Consider the following 15,568-nt stretch of genomic DNA (forward strand, 5'->3'; position numbering starts at 1 on the left):
ACCCTTACTAGTACTTTTAGCTATACCTAAGTAATAACTACTCTATAACTCTTATTAAGGCCTTAACTAATTACTAAGACCTTTAAAGACCTATAATTACTTAAATAGCCCTATAGAACAACTTAATACTATTTATAGTTTTTAATCCCTAACTTACTGCTAATACAAACCCACTATTAGTTAGCTAGCCGTAATAATAAATCTCTTAAGGGACTTATTAAGTATTATCTTTATAAATATATTAATAAGGTTATTATTACTATATATTTATTATACTTTATTTAGCTCCCTCTTTTTATATAACTAATATAGTATTATAATATCTATTATAAAGCGTTTCTCTTTTATTATATTAAGCTTAATAAGATACTTATAGAGTAAATATAAGTCTATATAGATAATTATTAAGATAGGGAAAGTATTAAGCTTATTAGTTACTTATCTAAGTATAATACTAAGAGTAAAAGCTATATTTATACTTACTATTATATTATAGATCTTAGAGATAAAAATACTTTTTAAAACCTTTTTATACTTTATAGAGCTATAATAAACTATATTATTAATAATAGAGAAAGTTTTTTTACCCTCTATAATCTTATTTATAAAGATAAGAGTAAAGCTAAATTATAATAATAAGTTATTATTATTTATAAAGAACCTATCTATAAATATATATATCTTAATAGTCTTTAGATTAATAGGGATAAATATAAGTCTTTAGTTAAAGTAGTCCTTTTACTATTAGATTTATTTATTAAGTACTTTTATATTATTAATAAATAGATCTTAATATTAAGTAATAATAAATAGATTAAAATATACCTCTAGCTAATAGATAGAGGTAATATAAACGCTATAGGTATATTATTTAATATATTACTTTTTAAGGGTTTTAACTAATACCTTATTATTAATAAGGTTAAGTTTCTTACTTTAATTCTTTTAGTAAAAAATAAAGTTACTATTTTCTATTAGGGTAGTAATATCTCTATTAAATATTAAGGGTTCTATAGTTAAGAGTCTCTATTTAGGCTTAGCTATAAACTTAGCCTTTTTAAGCTCTATCTCTTTAAGCTAAAAGAAAAGTTTATTATTAAGGCTAATAGTATTATTAATTTATATATTAATAATACTAAAGTATAAATTTATAATAAATAAAACTAATAAATATGAGTTAAATATAGATAATACTATCTTAAGGTTCTCTTTATAGTACTTATTATATATAGCTTATTAATAAGTATTAGCTTTAATAAGTCTATATAGTAGCTTAATAATAGTTATAATAATACTAAGAGGGTATTAATCTCTTATTTTATTAAGTAAATAGACTAAAATTCTTTTATTAAGTACTATTTTTAATTAAATATAAGCTTAAGTAATATCTCTTAGCTAGAGAGTTATATCTTATTTAAGTAGTAATAAATAAAAATAAGAATTAGCTATTAGCTATATTATTAAATTATTAGTAATTAAGTTAAAATAAACTATTTATTATAATTATTAACTTTAATAGTACCATTATAACTTCTTATAGAGCTAAAATATAGCTTTACTCTTAATCTTATTAACTATTTAAGTCTTAAAGATTTATTTATTATTATACTCTCTTATCTTTATAATATAGTTAAAAATATTTTAATAGTTAAGTATTATTATTTCTTTCTTTATAGACTCTTTAAAGAGCTAACTTAATATAGTAATAATACTATTAGCTTTTAACTTTATTACTAACTTATAGTTATTTTTCTCCTTACTTATTATATAAATAATAAGAAAGTTAGTCTTATAAGTAAAATAGTAATTAATATAATAAGACTCTATAAGCTTATAGCTCTCCTTTTAGATATAGCTACTATAATATAGAGTAGTAATAATATTATCCTTAAGGGCCTTAAGTATAATAGGTATAATAGCGTTATTATTATTATTTAGAGTAAGAAGCTAGAGACTCTCTCTAAGGTTTTAGATATATAGTATAATAATAATAGAGGGAAAGGTTTTAAAGCTATAGCTTATATTAATAATATAAATTTTATTAGTTATATTAATAAAGTAAAAGAAGCCTTCTTAGCTCTCTTTTTTATAATTAACCTAAACTTTTAATAAAATAAATAAACTTATTATTATTATTATATTTAGCTTATTATAAATAGCTACTATTTTATTAACTTATCTTTTAGTATAGAGCTCTTTAACCTTCTTTATAGCTTTCTAAATAGCTTCTACTCTTTAGTTAATTACTAATAAGAATAGAGAATTAATAGTTATCCTTAAGTAGACTTTAAAGATAAAGAGAGTTAATATAATATTATTAGGGCTAACTATATTATTAATAGCTTTAAGTACTATCTAGAGGGCTAGCCCTAGCGTTATTATAGAGTCTTCTTAAACTAATATCTAATAGGTATACTTAATTATTATATAATATTATTTAACTTTATTAATTTAATAATAAGCCTTAATAGGGGTATACTTAATAATAATAGAGTATTACTTAGCGTTCTAAATAAACTCTTTTAAAGTTAGATTTATATTTATATTAATAATAATCTTATTAAGAGGTCCTTAATAGATATTAATTTAATATAAATAAAATACCTTTTATATTACCTTTATAGTTATCTTAAATAGAATATAAATAGTATTAAAACCTATAGCTTTATTAATAATATAAAGGATTCTATAAGTATTAATCTAAAAGATATTAATAATAATTATATAGTTAAAGTTTAAGTTATCTCTAAGCTTAAATTTAAACTATTAGGGTATTACTATATTTATTTAGTAATATTTAAAATACTTAATAAGCTTTTTAATCTCTATTATTATAATAAGATAGCTAACTTATTTAAAGATAATATAAAGTTACTAAATAGAGGAATAACTAAAATAGTAATAAACTTAATAAAGTTTAATATTAATTAAGTTATAGTATATAAAAGATTTTTCTAGATTTAGTAATAGCTAAATATAGCTCTATTTATAAATAACTAGTAATTTTAATTTACTTTATATAAAGATATTCTTAATATTATTAAACTATACTCTATAGTAATCTATATCTCTAAAGTAGAGTAAGAAGGGGGTCTTTAGAAATATAATATAGAAGTAAAAGGTTCTAAAGGGGGTAGAAACTTTAATTATTCTAAGTAAGGCTTTTAGCTAGCTATCTCTAAAGTAGATATTAATAATACTAATAGTCTTAATATTAAGCTTAATATTTAGAAGAACTCTTTTTAATACTATATATTACTATTAGCTAGTTATAAAGTATTTAGTAGTATTAATATTAAGTATAATACTTTAGAAGATCTTTAAGGAGTAAAAGCCTTTTAGAGTAAACTCTAATTATAGCTTTATTCTTTTTATATATATAATAATAAAGGGATCTTTAGCTATTATAATATAGTATATAGAGTAGTTAATAAGGAAGTTAATAACTTATTAATAGTTAATAGGTTTAATACTTATTATAAAGTATATATTATTAAGTTTATTATTCTTAATATTATTATCTTTAAATAATTCTAATAAGTAGTTAAATTATTAATTATACTATTCAATAGTATTATTATTATTATTATTATTAAATAAACCTTTATACTATATAAAGAACTAAATATATCCTTTAAGTATATTATTATAATAGAAGTAGTTAGATTTATATCTCTTAAAGTATTAGTTTTATTCTTCTTTAGAGTACTTCCTTACTATATATCTAGACTTATAATAGATCTAATACTTTAAGTCTTATTAGGGGTAATAGTTATAATAGCTATTATTCTTATTATTATTATTATATTATTAACCTCCTTAAAAGTTATTCTTTTTATCAAAAGAGCTAGAGAACTAATTATTCTTATTATTATTATAAAACTAATTTATAATATTTTAATCTAAAGGAGAGAATAACTTTAGTAATACTATAAACTAAAAGGCTCTAAATAAGTAGCTTATTATATTAATAGAGTTTTATAACTAGTTAATAATATTAATATAGATATTAATAAAGTTAAAAAAAAGTAAAGATATATATTAAAATACTTTAATAAGTATTAAAAAGCTAATTATAAAGGTTTTTATTATTCCTCTATAAAATAAATAAGCCCTTTTATAATTAAATAAGCTTAATAATTAGCTTCTTTAAGGTATTCTTTTAACTTATAGAAGAGTTATCCTTTATAATATTAATAAGAATAATATCTCTCTATTTAGTAAGGTAAACTTACTTCTTTTTATTAGTTTTAAAGTATATCTTTATAGCTATAGTTATAATTACTATATTATTACTATAGCTTAAGCTATTAATTATAATATAATTATAATAATATATAAAAGCTTAGCTTTTAAGTATAATAGAGAAAGTATTTATATATTAATATTTCTTAATATTAAACTTTTAATAGTTATTATAAAAGATAAATAACTTAAAGTTTAATATATTATATATTTCTCTATTATACTTTAGCTTATTAATATATAACTTTATAAGTATTATAAGGGATTATAAGTTAATATTATAAGTTATTAAGGTTTACTCTTATCTATAGAATAAGGTTTTATTATTATTAGTTTTTTAAGTATAATAATTAAGTAGACCTAAAATAGAGAGAAGAGAAAGAGAGAGAAAGAGGTATAAACTTAAAGTTATAATATCCCTAATAAGAGAGGTATTAAGCTAATTACTTTTATTAATAACTTTAATATAGAAGTATTTATTTTCTTTTAAATATTTCTTAAAGATTTTATTTCTTTTAATATAGCTATTAATTTCTCCCTTAATCTAAAAGTAATAAGATAGTTAAATTAAAATATTATAAATATCTTTAAGGATATAAATTTCTATAAAGTTAAATAAGACTCTATTATCTATAAGACTCTTTTAAAGGTAAAAGAGAACTATAGTATAAGTATTAATAAGGTTTTATTCTTTTTAACTCTTAAAGTCTTTTTTAAATTTAAAAAAGAGGTCTCTACTATAGAATAATAAGTTATTTTTATAATATTTAGCTATATAGTAAATAAATAAAGTATATTATTTAGGATTAGCTATAGCTTTATTAAACTTATTAATCTTACTATAAATAGCTAAGTTAAAGTAAAGCTTAATTTTATTATAACTCTTAAAGTTAAGCTTTTTTATAATAAAAAGAAAAAGAGAAAAAGTAAAAGTCTTATTAAAAGATATTATTAATATTAATAAAAGTTATTTTTATAATAGATAAAGATATATAGTTAAAAAGAATAAAAATAAAAAAAATAAAATAAAAAGATTAAAAAATAAATAAAAATTCTTTACTAATTTAAATAGAAAGTACTAAAAGAAATAAGAAACTAATAGATATTATAAGCTAGTTATTTTACTATTTTATAAATATAAAGTAATAGAGTAAAATACTCTTTATTATTAAGTAAATATTCTATTTATAAAGTTATAAAATAATAATATTAAATAGCTTTATATTTATACTTAAATATAAATAATTCTTTTTAGTTATAATATTAAAGTTAAATCTATTTATTAAATAACTTATAGCTACTACTATTTATATTAGCTATTATCCTATTTCTCTATAAAAGAATTATTAATAATTAGTAATTATAGCTCTCTAAATAGATATTTATATTTATCCTCTCTCTAAATATACTTCTTTTTAATAGAGGTAACTTAAAGAGAGATATTATTAGTATTTTAGTTATTATTAATATTATTATTAAGTTATAGGGATAGAGGAGATACATTAAAGCTATTATAATAGTAATTTATTATCTATTTAGTTTCTTTCTCTCTAATTATAAAGTATTTAAATAATATTATTATAAGTAGTTTCTTAAAGTCTCTATAGTATATTAAGTAACTATAATAAAGTTACTTTAAATTATAAAGTATAATAAAGAGTTTAATTAATAAAGAATAGATATAAAGTTAGTCTTATCTATTTATTTAATAATAGAAATAATTAAAAGGAATTATCTCTTTTATATTCTAGCTATAATAGATCTCTAAGTAAAAATATAATAATTATTAAACTATTTATTATTATAAAAGCCTACTTTAAATAGTAATAAAGATAGAATCTTTATAGTAATATATTTAAGTTAAGCCTTTTAATCTATAAGTTCTAAAAGTTATTACTATATAATTTATAACTTATACTTAAAATATAATATTATAGGGTAATATAGTTTTATATATAATATTTAAATAGAGTTTTTATACTCTTTATTTATTAGATATTTATTTTAAATAAATAGAAAATAAAAGTAATAAGTAATAATAAGAGGGGAAATATATTATAGATAGTATTATTATTATCTCTAGAGGTCTTAAGGGATATTAAATACCTATAATAGAGTTACTTTAAATTATAAGATATAAAAGTATTTAAGTAGGAGATTAATATTTAATTATTACCCCCTTAGTTTATTTAGTTATCTCTAAAGAGAGTAATAATAACTATTTTTATAACCTATATTAATATAATTAAGAGAGAGAGTAATAATATTAATAATATTATTAGCTAATATAAAAGCTAGCTAAATAATAAATATATAAAAGAAAAATCTTTATAATTATATATATAAGTAAGCCCTTTTAATAGGTTTTAATTTTAAGTTAAGCTTTATTTATATATCTTATTTAATATATAAATAGTAATAATAAATAAAGTAGTTTCTTAAATATTAAAAGTAATAACTTCTTATTAATTATTTAAGCTAAATAAGTAGGTACTAAAGATAATAAAGGATAAAAAAGAATAATTATTATTATTAATAGCTTATTATAATATATAAAGATTATAAGACTTTACTATTTATATTTATAACTTAAATAAAAATAAAAGTAATAACTACTTTATTATATTAAGGCTAATCTAAAAGCTAATAAGACTAAATTAATAAGCTTATTTATTTTAAGCTTAGAGGTATTAATAATAGTATTTTTATAGTTATTAAAGGAAGTAATAGTATTATAATAAAGTTTATAATAAAAAAGGAGGTCTATTTATATTAAATCTCTTTACTACTTAACTTAATTAGTATCTATTAGTTTACTTAAAGTATTTAATATATAATAAATATAAGAAGTAGTTATAATTTTTAAGTAAATAATAATAGCTATTTAAATAGATCTAAGGTCCCTTAAGTAGTTAGTAATAATTAATTAAATAGAATTATAATACCTCTAAGTAGTATAATAGCTCTATTTACTAATAGATTATAAGATCTATAGTTAATATAAAAAATTACTTCTTTTTAATAATCCTTATTAATCTATAGTTTAAATAGTATAATAGTAAAGTTAATTACTAATTAGTATTAATATTATAAGGGGTTATATATATATAATATAGGGCTCTATTAGTAATAAGATACTAAGTATATAGAAAGGGAAGTTTTAGCCTAGTAGGCGCGCGCGCAATAGCGGCAGTATAGTGGGGGTGGAGGCTGGGCCTCACACCGCCCACTTACGCCGCCCGATTCTGCCGGCTAAACCCACACTATCTATCATTAAGTCTGCCGCTGATTTATGACCGCTGATTCCTCAGTGTCTACCCTCGTTCCCACGTCGATCTTCTTTCACGGCCCGCAAACCACAACGGCCCCTTCCATAGCACCGAGTATACCATGATAGAACAGCCATTCGCCGAGGTCCTCTCTGCTGATGAAATACCCAGGAGGAGGGTTTCCTGGTGATCCATGCCTGATTGCCGCCAGTCCTAAGGGTCTGTTGTCTGTGAGAAGACCAGGTTGCACCACCAGGTTGTCGAAACATTCGAGTCCCGCTTCTTGCATCTCGTCAAGTACAACTTCTTCCAACTCCGACTTGTCGTCGTACGCTGAGGATCCCTTGAACCAAGCATAGCTAGCTCTGGCCGATGCGGCCTCTGCACTGGGGGTTCGTGTTAGAAGTCGTGTTACTTGGCCGCCGATTCCAAGAGATCCGATGGCCACGATACGGGGACACTCGCTAGGCTCAGAAATGAGAGCTTGAAATACGGTGCTAATGCCATCTTTGGAGACGTCGCTATCGTATATCATTCTGCCGTGCACATCGACGCCGCCCACTCCGAAAATGATTACGTCCACTGGGCCCGTCAATATTTCACAAGGAGGAAATATTGTGCTTTTGACGGCGGACCTGCTTCTGATGTCACCTTGAATGACGCGAAGTAAGTCGTGTGAAGAGGTCCCAGTTGCTCCCGTGAGCAGTCTGTGCAACTTTCCGGTGTCTCGAACAACTGTAGCATCTTGTCAGCCACTGACTGATAGAGATGACGCCAAACAGTCAAATTATAACAGACCATCGTTTAGAAAGTATCATGAAGGGATAGAGAAAGAAATAACGTACGGACGTGGCAGTGAATGTACTCTTTCTTGAGGGCATGTACGAGACAGCTGAAGACTGTGCCTCCAGTGGCGCCGAAAAAGGCAACGTTGAGTAGTTCGTCGGCACTCATCGTGGGCAACAGGCTTAAAACTGGCGCAGAAGAAATTCAAGAATGACAAGAGTCGAGTTGATAATGATTCTGTTGTGTAAGGGATATCGGTGAGGTGTTGTCGTGACGAAGTCGCCGCAGGAGCAATATGCTGATCCAACGTCGTCTAATGTTGCATGGTCAGGTCGAAGTTATCTTGGACCAAGTCATAGTGGGCGAAAGAAAGATCAATTTTGTTTCTAAAGCCTATTGCAGGGAAGCTGCCCTGTGGTTACATGGCTCCTTCTCGACTGAGAACTTAGATAACAACGACGGCAGGAATCAATCAGAATGAATATCGCCATCGCTTCCTGCTCCCTGTACAACATGGGCAAGAAGGTTCAACACGAAAACGGCAAGCAGAGACCACAAAACATTGATGTGCAGCCTAAGAAAGGTTCGTGAGGTGGCTGGTTGCTACTAGGTCACACAATCCATCATAATGGAGTTTTGCCTTCTTCGGCGAGATGATTGATACTGACAAAGATCTAACGGGAATATGACGAAGTCAGGGAAGGCATGACAGAGGCAGACAGTAGAGCCAAGTGCAAGTAAGTATGGACGTCACGGCAGCTACGATGGGAACGTACAAGCTCCAGCGGTGTGGTTATTCTGCTGCCTGTTGAATAATACCAAGACCAAGGCGGCGCCTCATCTTAGTTGTTGACGGGATCTAATACTGTGGACGAACTATGGTATGAGGTGTGCATCTAGCAGCGGAGGAGTCGCACCAGTTGAACAAGCAGATCTTAGCGCGCCATTCGAAATTGAATTATCCACTCGGCATCTGGAATAGCTGACATTCGAGAAGTGTCGAAGAGCGTTCCCTGTGTCCAATCGAATACATTCTCGATGGTGCCGGCGCTTTAAAGCTCCGGGCTGAGGTGAAGTGAATGATTGCTCAAGCTCTTAGCTAGCCAGCATAACATCTAGAAACCGAACACGGACATGGACGTGGGATAATCTCGTCAGACTGATAACTGTGTCATCCGTGGCCGTTCGATGGAAGCAATAGGAGGCTTGAAGGGTCCGGATGTCTCAGATCGCAGCCGTCAGCCCGCATCATCGGGTCGAGAAACGCTCGGGAAGCCAGACGGACGGTTCCTTTTTGCCAAACACGACAGAAAAGCCAAGTTTCCTAGTCCACGCACCATGGATGACCACCGCCACATTGCAACGTGAACGCTGCGTTTTTGCACAACCGCACCTGGGATTCGTACGAATCTGACAGGTACTTGGCGATACTTTGGGCCGTGTATCTACTTTGTACCCATGATGACCGCCTCCCACACAGACGCCGCTGCCTCGCCTAGAGCTACCTTGTCTGAGCGCCGTAGAGCCTCTCGTCCCTTCTAGCAGGATAATTCCGTTCACGTCAATTCCTCCAAGGCGTTTTTCTGAGTCGGAGCGGCGGCAGTGAGCCGCTTGCCGCGATATGCGCTCGTGTAGGTGGTGATTAGGGGAAAGCTTTGGTGTTCCTTTCTTGACTGCCTGCCAACAAGCGCCGGTTCAAGGAAGCTTGCTCGCTTGCGCTGAATAACGCTCGAGTTCCATGGCAAGGGTCATGCTCGCCAGAATGCTCATCTAACTTGGATACCTAGCCTTACCGTTCGTCGGATGATGTGCCATACCAAGGACGATGTTCCAATTTCGCCTCGCCAACACTCATCAGACTGGGTCGACATTCACAACACGATGCTCCATCGTCTGTCCGATGTATCGTCTGGACCGGCCATTCAACTGGAACCGATGCCGGATATCAGAATTCAGCAAGAAAAAAAATACACATAATGGCATTGCTTGAATGAATATTGCTGTAGAATGACATGGCCAATGTCTCGAGGTACATATGACGGAATGTTGTAGAGGAGAAGATGGATGAGCGACACCGCCGACCAGGGGTCCAGACACACTGGATGTGAAAGTGGGGGGCGGGGTCGGTGTGTCGGTGAAGATAAGCTCGGCTCCACTAAAATTTTCTCTGTCGCCGTGTCGCCCCAGCGGACTCTCCTCTTCCATCTTCCTCAGCGACCGTGATCGTCCCGACGATTTCGCTCAAACCGCCTCCTCCCAAACCCTGTCTTTCTGTCTCGAGGCAATACCTCCGAGGCAAGCAACCGAGCACGCTCGACTCAACAATTCGACCGAGTACCTCCCAAACCACCGACGAACAACCGCACCCGCGAGACCTCCGCCGCCCCTCTCACGAACAGAGCCTTCCACCACCCAAAAAACCACCCCCGGCGCAGTCCACCCTCACGCGATGGCGCAAGGCGGTCTCAAGTCCTCGGCCAGACCCGCGCCGACGGGCAAGCCCAAGCAGCAGAAGCAGAAAAACACCCAGCGGGTCGCGAAGCCCCAGAAGCAAAAAAAGGGCCTCGCCGCCGACAAGATGCAGAAGAAGTTCGCCGCCGGCCTCGTCAACCAGACGGAGAAGCTCCTCGGCGAGCGCGCCGGCCACCTCGAGCTCATCGGCAAGGGCAAGAAGGCCAAGAAGGAGGAGAAGGGTCCCAAGGGCGGCAGCCGCAAGTTCGGCTAAAGTCCCCGTCGAGATGCGATCCTTTGCGAGAGGGAAGGGAGGGAGGGAGGGAGGGGCATATACGTTGGAAGTTGGAGAAGCTTTCGCTCGGTCAAGGCTTCATTCCTGTTGAGGAATGCTCTGGCTGGGCCTACCTGGTAGTCGTGGGTGCGTGAAGGGCGCTTAGGACGGCGGAAGACAAGATAGAAGTCCGGGACTACCGACAAAGTGCTGCTCGACTGCAGCTACTCGGCCTGTCTTCTGGAAAACGAGAGTGTGGTCGACGACGAGATACCCTAATACATGAACAAATTATTTCTACTTCCAATGTGAACGCTGCTCCTTGAGCGCTACTGAACCAACGATGATTAATAACAATAATAAGGACAGAGATTAGGACGACGGCGAGGACGCATTGCCACATCGCGCAACTCACGTCGAATCAAAACACGGAGCCAAAGGCATCATATTAAAGGGGATCTCTTTATTGTCTCATTTCATCATTTTCAGAGCCCATCTAAAAGTCGTCCAACCTAGCCCATCCACCTCCCCCGTCCCGTTTATAAACGCCAATTCGACGACCATCTCGCGGACCCATCCAGGGCAAGCTGCGAAGACAACAATCGAAAAGACATGCAGTAGAATAGAAAGAAACGCCATCTGGTTCCATGTTGATATCAGAGAAAGGCAAAATGCGTCGACAAAAAACGGGGGAGCGCGGGAAGAGCTGAGGGCGAGGGAAAACGGAGAAGCATCCAAATGCGTACAAACAAACCAACGTGCACAGGTCATTAGAGTTACATTTCCCTTCCCGTGTCGTACTCCAAACATGATGAGAGTTGCGTAACTCTCAGAAGTCGTGTTCGCCGTCCACCTTGCCCTTGTTCTTCCTCTGAAAAGAAGGGGCGGGTATAATGCTCACAAACTCAATGCCATCATAAAACATGCAAAATAAGGATGCGAAGATCGCTTCCGAAAGAAGATCGCAACCGCTTGAAGGTGCTTAGACGCCTCTGAACATGCGGACAACGAGGAACCACATGGCGCCGATGAACTTGAAGGCCGAGAGACCGGCGACAGACCACAACACGACGGACATGTAGATGTTGGCGCGGCCGTTGGGGTCTTCGGTGCTGTTTGACGAGGGGCTGATACGCTCCAAGCCAGCCGCACTGAGAACGACGGCCGCAAGACCGAAGTTGGTAATCATCCAGGCCAGCACGACCACGGAACGAACACCACGGTAGTAGTCCATCTGCGCCTCTGCCTTCTGTGCTTCCGAGGGTGCCTTGACCTCCGCGACAAACTTGGTGCTGAAGACGCCGAGTTCACGCTCGTACTGAGCGTTCAAATCGGCCTCATCTGGCAGGTCGGTCTTTCCAGAGCCATCCTTGGTGCTGACAGTCGGTAGCTTCTCGGCCTTGTCGTCACCCTTGGTACCCCAGGAAATGTCGTGAGTGTTGCAGAAAGCGTAGACGTTGAGAATGTTCGTGTACGTAGGCGTCAGGAGCATATACTGCACGAACGACGTGAACATGTGCCAGGGGTCGAACATGAGCAACGAGGCGATGAACCAGATACCGTACGTCGACAAGACGGAGATGATGAGGGTGTAGAAGACTGGGTTTGTGAAGAGCTCGTTCACACTGAAGCCGGTGGAGTCGTTCACATCCTTCAAAATGGCCTTAACGGCAATGAAGACGGCTGCAAAGAGCAAGTAGCTGTGCAAACGTTAGCCGCTGTTCATGAGGAGAAGCGCAAGAGTGGACTCACATCATAATAAATGCCCAGAAGTAGACCATCGTAATGTAGTACGGCCCGGATCCCGCAGGACGATTACCCATCGACAGGACGAAACATGTGATCAGAGATATACCGTAGAGCCAAGTGAAGACAACGCCAAGGATCTCGCCTGTCCTACCAAGCAAGTCGTCGTCGCCCAGACTCGTAGTAAGAATCTTGAAAACCAGGAAGAAGTTACCGATAGCAAACCAGGCGAAGATCATGTTGATAGTGTTGAAGACAAACTCGACGAAGAACATGAGCTTGCGCAGCAGGGAGTGATCGGACCGGAAGAATTCGTAAAAGTGAGCAATGGCGTAGATGGCAGCGAAGAAGGATCCGTTCAGCCAACGACGACGCTGGAGAACCAATTCCGTGACGGTGTCTGGCACGTCAGTCTCGCCAGTAGCGGACTTGACGTACTGCAGAATCCAGTGGCAGTTGCGCTTGGTAACAAGCTCGAAGCAAAGGATACGATCTTCAGCGAGGTACATGTTTGACGTAAAGATACCAGCGCCGGCACCCTCGAGCTTCTCACCGGCAAAGTACTTCTCCAGGGGACCTTGGCCGTTCTTGTCGTTCTGGAGGGCAACGTAGCGGTAGGCGGAGAAGGCACCAGGCAAGACAGAGATGAAGCCGAAAGCGGATTCCAGGGGTTTGTCGAGAATGTTGCTCATCTTGTACTCGAAGTTCTGTGTCGCAACGAGAGGGTTGAGAAGGTGCTTTCCACCAGTTCCCAACATGGCCTTGATCTCACCGCATGCGCCTGCGCACATGGGCTCCAGGTCGAAGGCCTTCCACAAATGGTAGATGGAGTTTCCTCCTGGCTTGGTACCGGCATCGATGAGGACGCAAATGTTGGGGTCCAGAACACGGCCGAACGCCTGGAAGAACCATCTGTGGGAGTTGATCTTCTTCTGGTTCTTTTCCTTCAAGCAGAACAGCATCTGAACGGGCTGCTGCTTGGGCACCAGGGTGACGACGTCGTTCTTGATCGACATTCCGACCTGGGACGTGTACTCGTAGATATGAGCGGTAACATCCTTGCCGTTAACCTGTTGTTTCGCAATGCCCTCCTGGTACACACCCATACCGGCCAGCAGCGCTCTTGTTCGCGGGTTGATCTTGGCACGACCGTCGCTGACTACGCAGACGACAATCTTCTTCCATGCGTCCTTGCCCCAGGTCTTGCTCTCCTTCCGATTGCACATGTACTCGATGTTCTTGAGCACACCAATCATTGTCCGCGCGAACAAAATCTCGTCCTCGTTGTACATGGTAACAACGATGAACAGCTCGGTATGTCTCGGCTTGGAAAACAGCTTCTGTCTGAGTGTGAAATTGTCGTCGTAGAAGTAGTTGGGGTCGCAAGTGGCAGCGGAGTAGCGCATGTGGGTGAATTCGTCACGCTCGCCGTGAGGCAGCTGGTTAAGGAGCCTCGGAGGCACAGGGCAGTCGAGAACCAAGTTTCCACGGTACAAGAGCACCTGCTTGACCGTCTTCCATCTCTTGATACCGCCGGCGGGCTGAGGTGTAGGGGTGTCTGAATAAGGATCTGCGGGAGAGCTGTCTTGGTGACCGAGCATCGGGCGGTTGTCGTCAAACTCGCTATACGCCGTGGGCTGGTCGTAAGGCATATTCGGGTCATGGGGAGAGGGTTCGTAGGGCTGGTTGTAGTAGGCATCGTGATGGGCTTCGGGGTTCACACCGTAGTCGCCTTGGTGACTCCTTGAATCGTACCCGCTCAGGTTGTCGATTGAGTGCTAGCAAACGTAGTTAGCGCCAGCCGCTCCGAGGAAGCCTCCCAATGAGTCTCACAGCAGCGTTGAGTTGAAGGTTGTCACTGGGTGTGCCAAAACGGCCCGGAGGTGGCAGAGGGACATCAAGCTGGTTTTGCCTCGCGTAGGGGTCGTCGAGGTGCGATGCTTGAGACTGGTGATATTGGCCGTTGTTGAACGGGTTGTCCTCCAACTGGTAGCCATGTTGGACAGGCTGGCCCGGCGAGGGCGTGCGGTGGTAACGAGGGTCCATGCGATCGTTGTAGTAATCGTCGTCTATAGGAAGAGGAGGAGGTTAGGTTGGTTGTCTTGAAGCCACACGCAGAAGCGGATATTTGGATATTAAGAGAGTGAAAAGCGGGAACTTGGAGGAAGGAAGAAGACAAGAAGGTGCTTGCGCCACGCGAGTTGCGTAAGGTACTCGGAGTGTACAATGGAGAGTGGACTAGGCTTGACGAACAAGACCTTTGAGGGTATCGGTAGAGGCAAGGCAATCAGGACCAGATGATTCAACAGTGGTCGGGAGACGCAAGGCGGAAGTACTGCAGTGTACCCGGTCTTTGTGGTAGAGGGAAGGGCAGATGTGGGATGAATGACGGCAAGGGTCAATATCAAAAGGGGACCAAGTGACTTGCCTAAACGATTATACGACATGGTTGCGATGGTATGGGGGGTCAAATCAAAGGAACCAGTGTCTGATGTTTGTGGCCAGGAGCGTCTGTGGGTGGGTATCGATATGGATCAGGAAGACAGTTCGTGTCCCCGTCGGGGATGCGCGGGAGGTGTTTCTGGCGGTTGGCTGTGCTGCGGGAGTGCCGTGCTGTGCAGGACTTTGGGCCGAAGATGTCGATGTGGGTGCAGGTGGAAGTGTGGATAGGCAGGTAGACAAGGTAGAAATGTACCAAAGAGGATTGAGAAGGAGGTTTGAGTGAGAGAGAGGATGATGAGGTTGAAGGACGAGAGGGTAGGTGGTAGGTAGCAAAGGTTGGCGTCGGAGAAATTCC

At 36.2% G+C, this 15,568-nt stretch overlaps 3 protein-coding genes across 3 annotated transcripts; 1 reads left to right on the forward strand and 2 right to left on the reverse strand.

Moving 5' to 3' along the window:
- Positions 1-7,587: 7,587 nt before the first annotated feature.
- CkaCkLH20_00001 (uncharacterized protein) lies at positions 7,588-8,468 on the reverse strand (the record flags this gene model as incomplete). The annotated part of the gene is made up of 2 exons (XM_038882721.1): positions 7,588-8,249; positions 8,360-8,468. The coding sequence occupies 2 exons, from the start codon at positions 8,466-8,468 to the stop codon at positions 7,588-7,590; spliced, it is 771 nt and encodes a 256-aa protein (XP_038751426.1).
- Positions 8,469-10,749: 2,281 nt separating this feature from the next.
- CkaCkLH20_00002 (uncharacterized protein) lies at positions 10,750-11,025 on the forward strand (the record flags this gene model as incomplete). The annotated part of the gene is made up of 1 exon (XM_038882722.1): positions 10,750-11,025. The coding sequence occupies one exon, from the start codon at positions 10,750-10,752 to the stop codon at positions 11,023-11,025; it is 276 nt and encodes a 91-aa protein (XP_038751427.1).
- Positions 11,026-12,007: 982 nt separating this feature from the next.
- Positions 12,008-14,817, reverse strand: CkaCkLH20_00003 (chitin synthase I; the record flags this gene model as incomplete). Its single annotated transcript, XM_038882723.1, has 3 exons — positions 12,008-12,725; positions 12,778-14,549; positions 14,605-14,817. 3 exons carry the CDS (start codon positions 14,815-14,817, stop codon positions 12,008-12,010), a joined length of 2,703 nt encoding a protein of 900 aa, XP_038751428.1.
- Between the last annotated feature and the right edge of the window lie 751 nt (positions 14,818-15,568).

The sequence above is a fragment of the Colletotrichum karsti genome, assembly GCF_011947395.1.
Source record: "Colletotrichum karsti strain CkLH20 chromosome Unknown Scaffold1, whole genome shotgun sequence".
NCBI lineage: Eukaryota > Fungi > Ascomycota > Sordariomycetes > Glomerellales > Glomerellaceae > Colletotrichum > Colletotrichum karsti.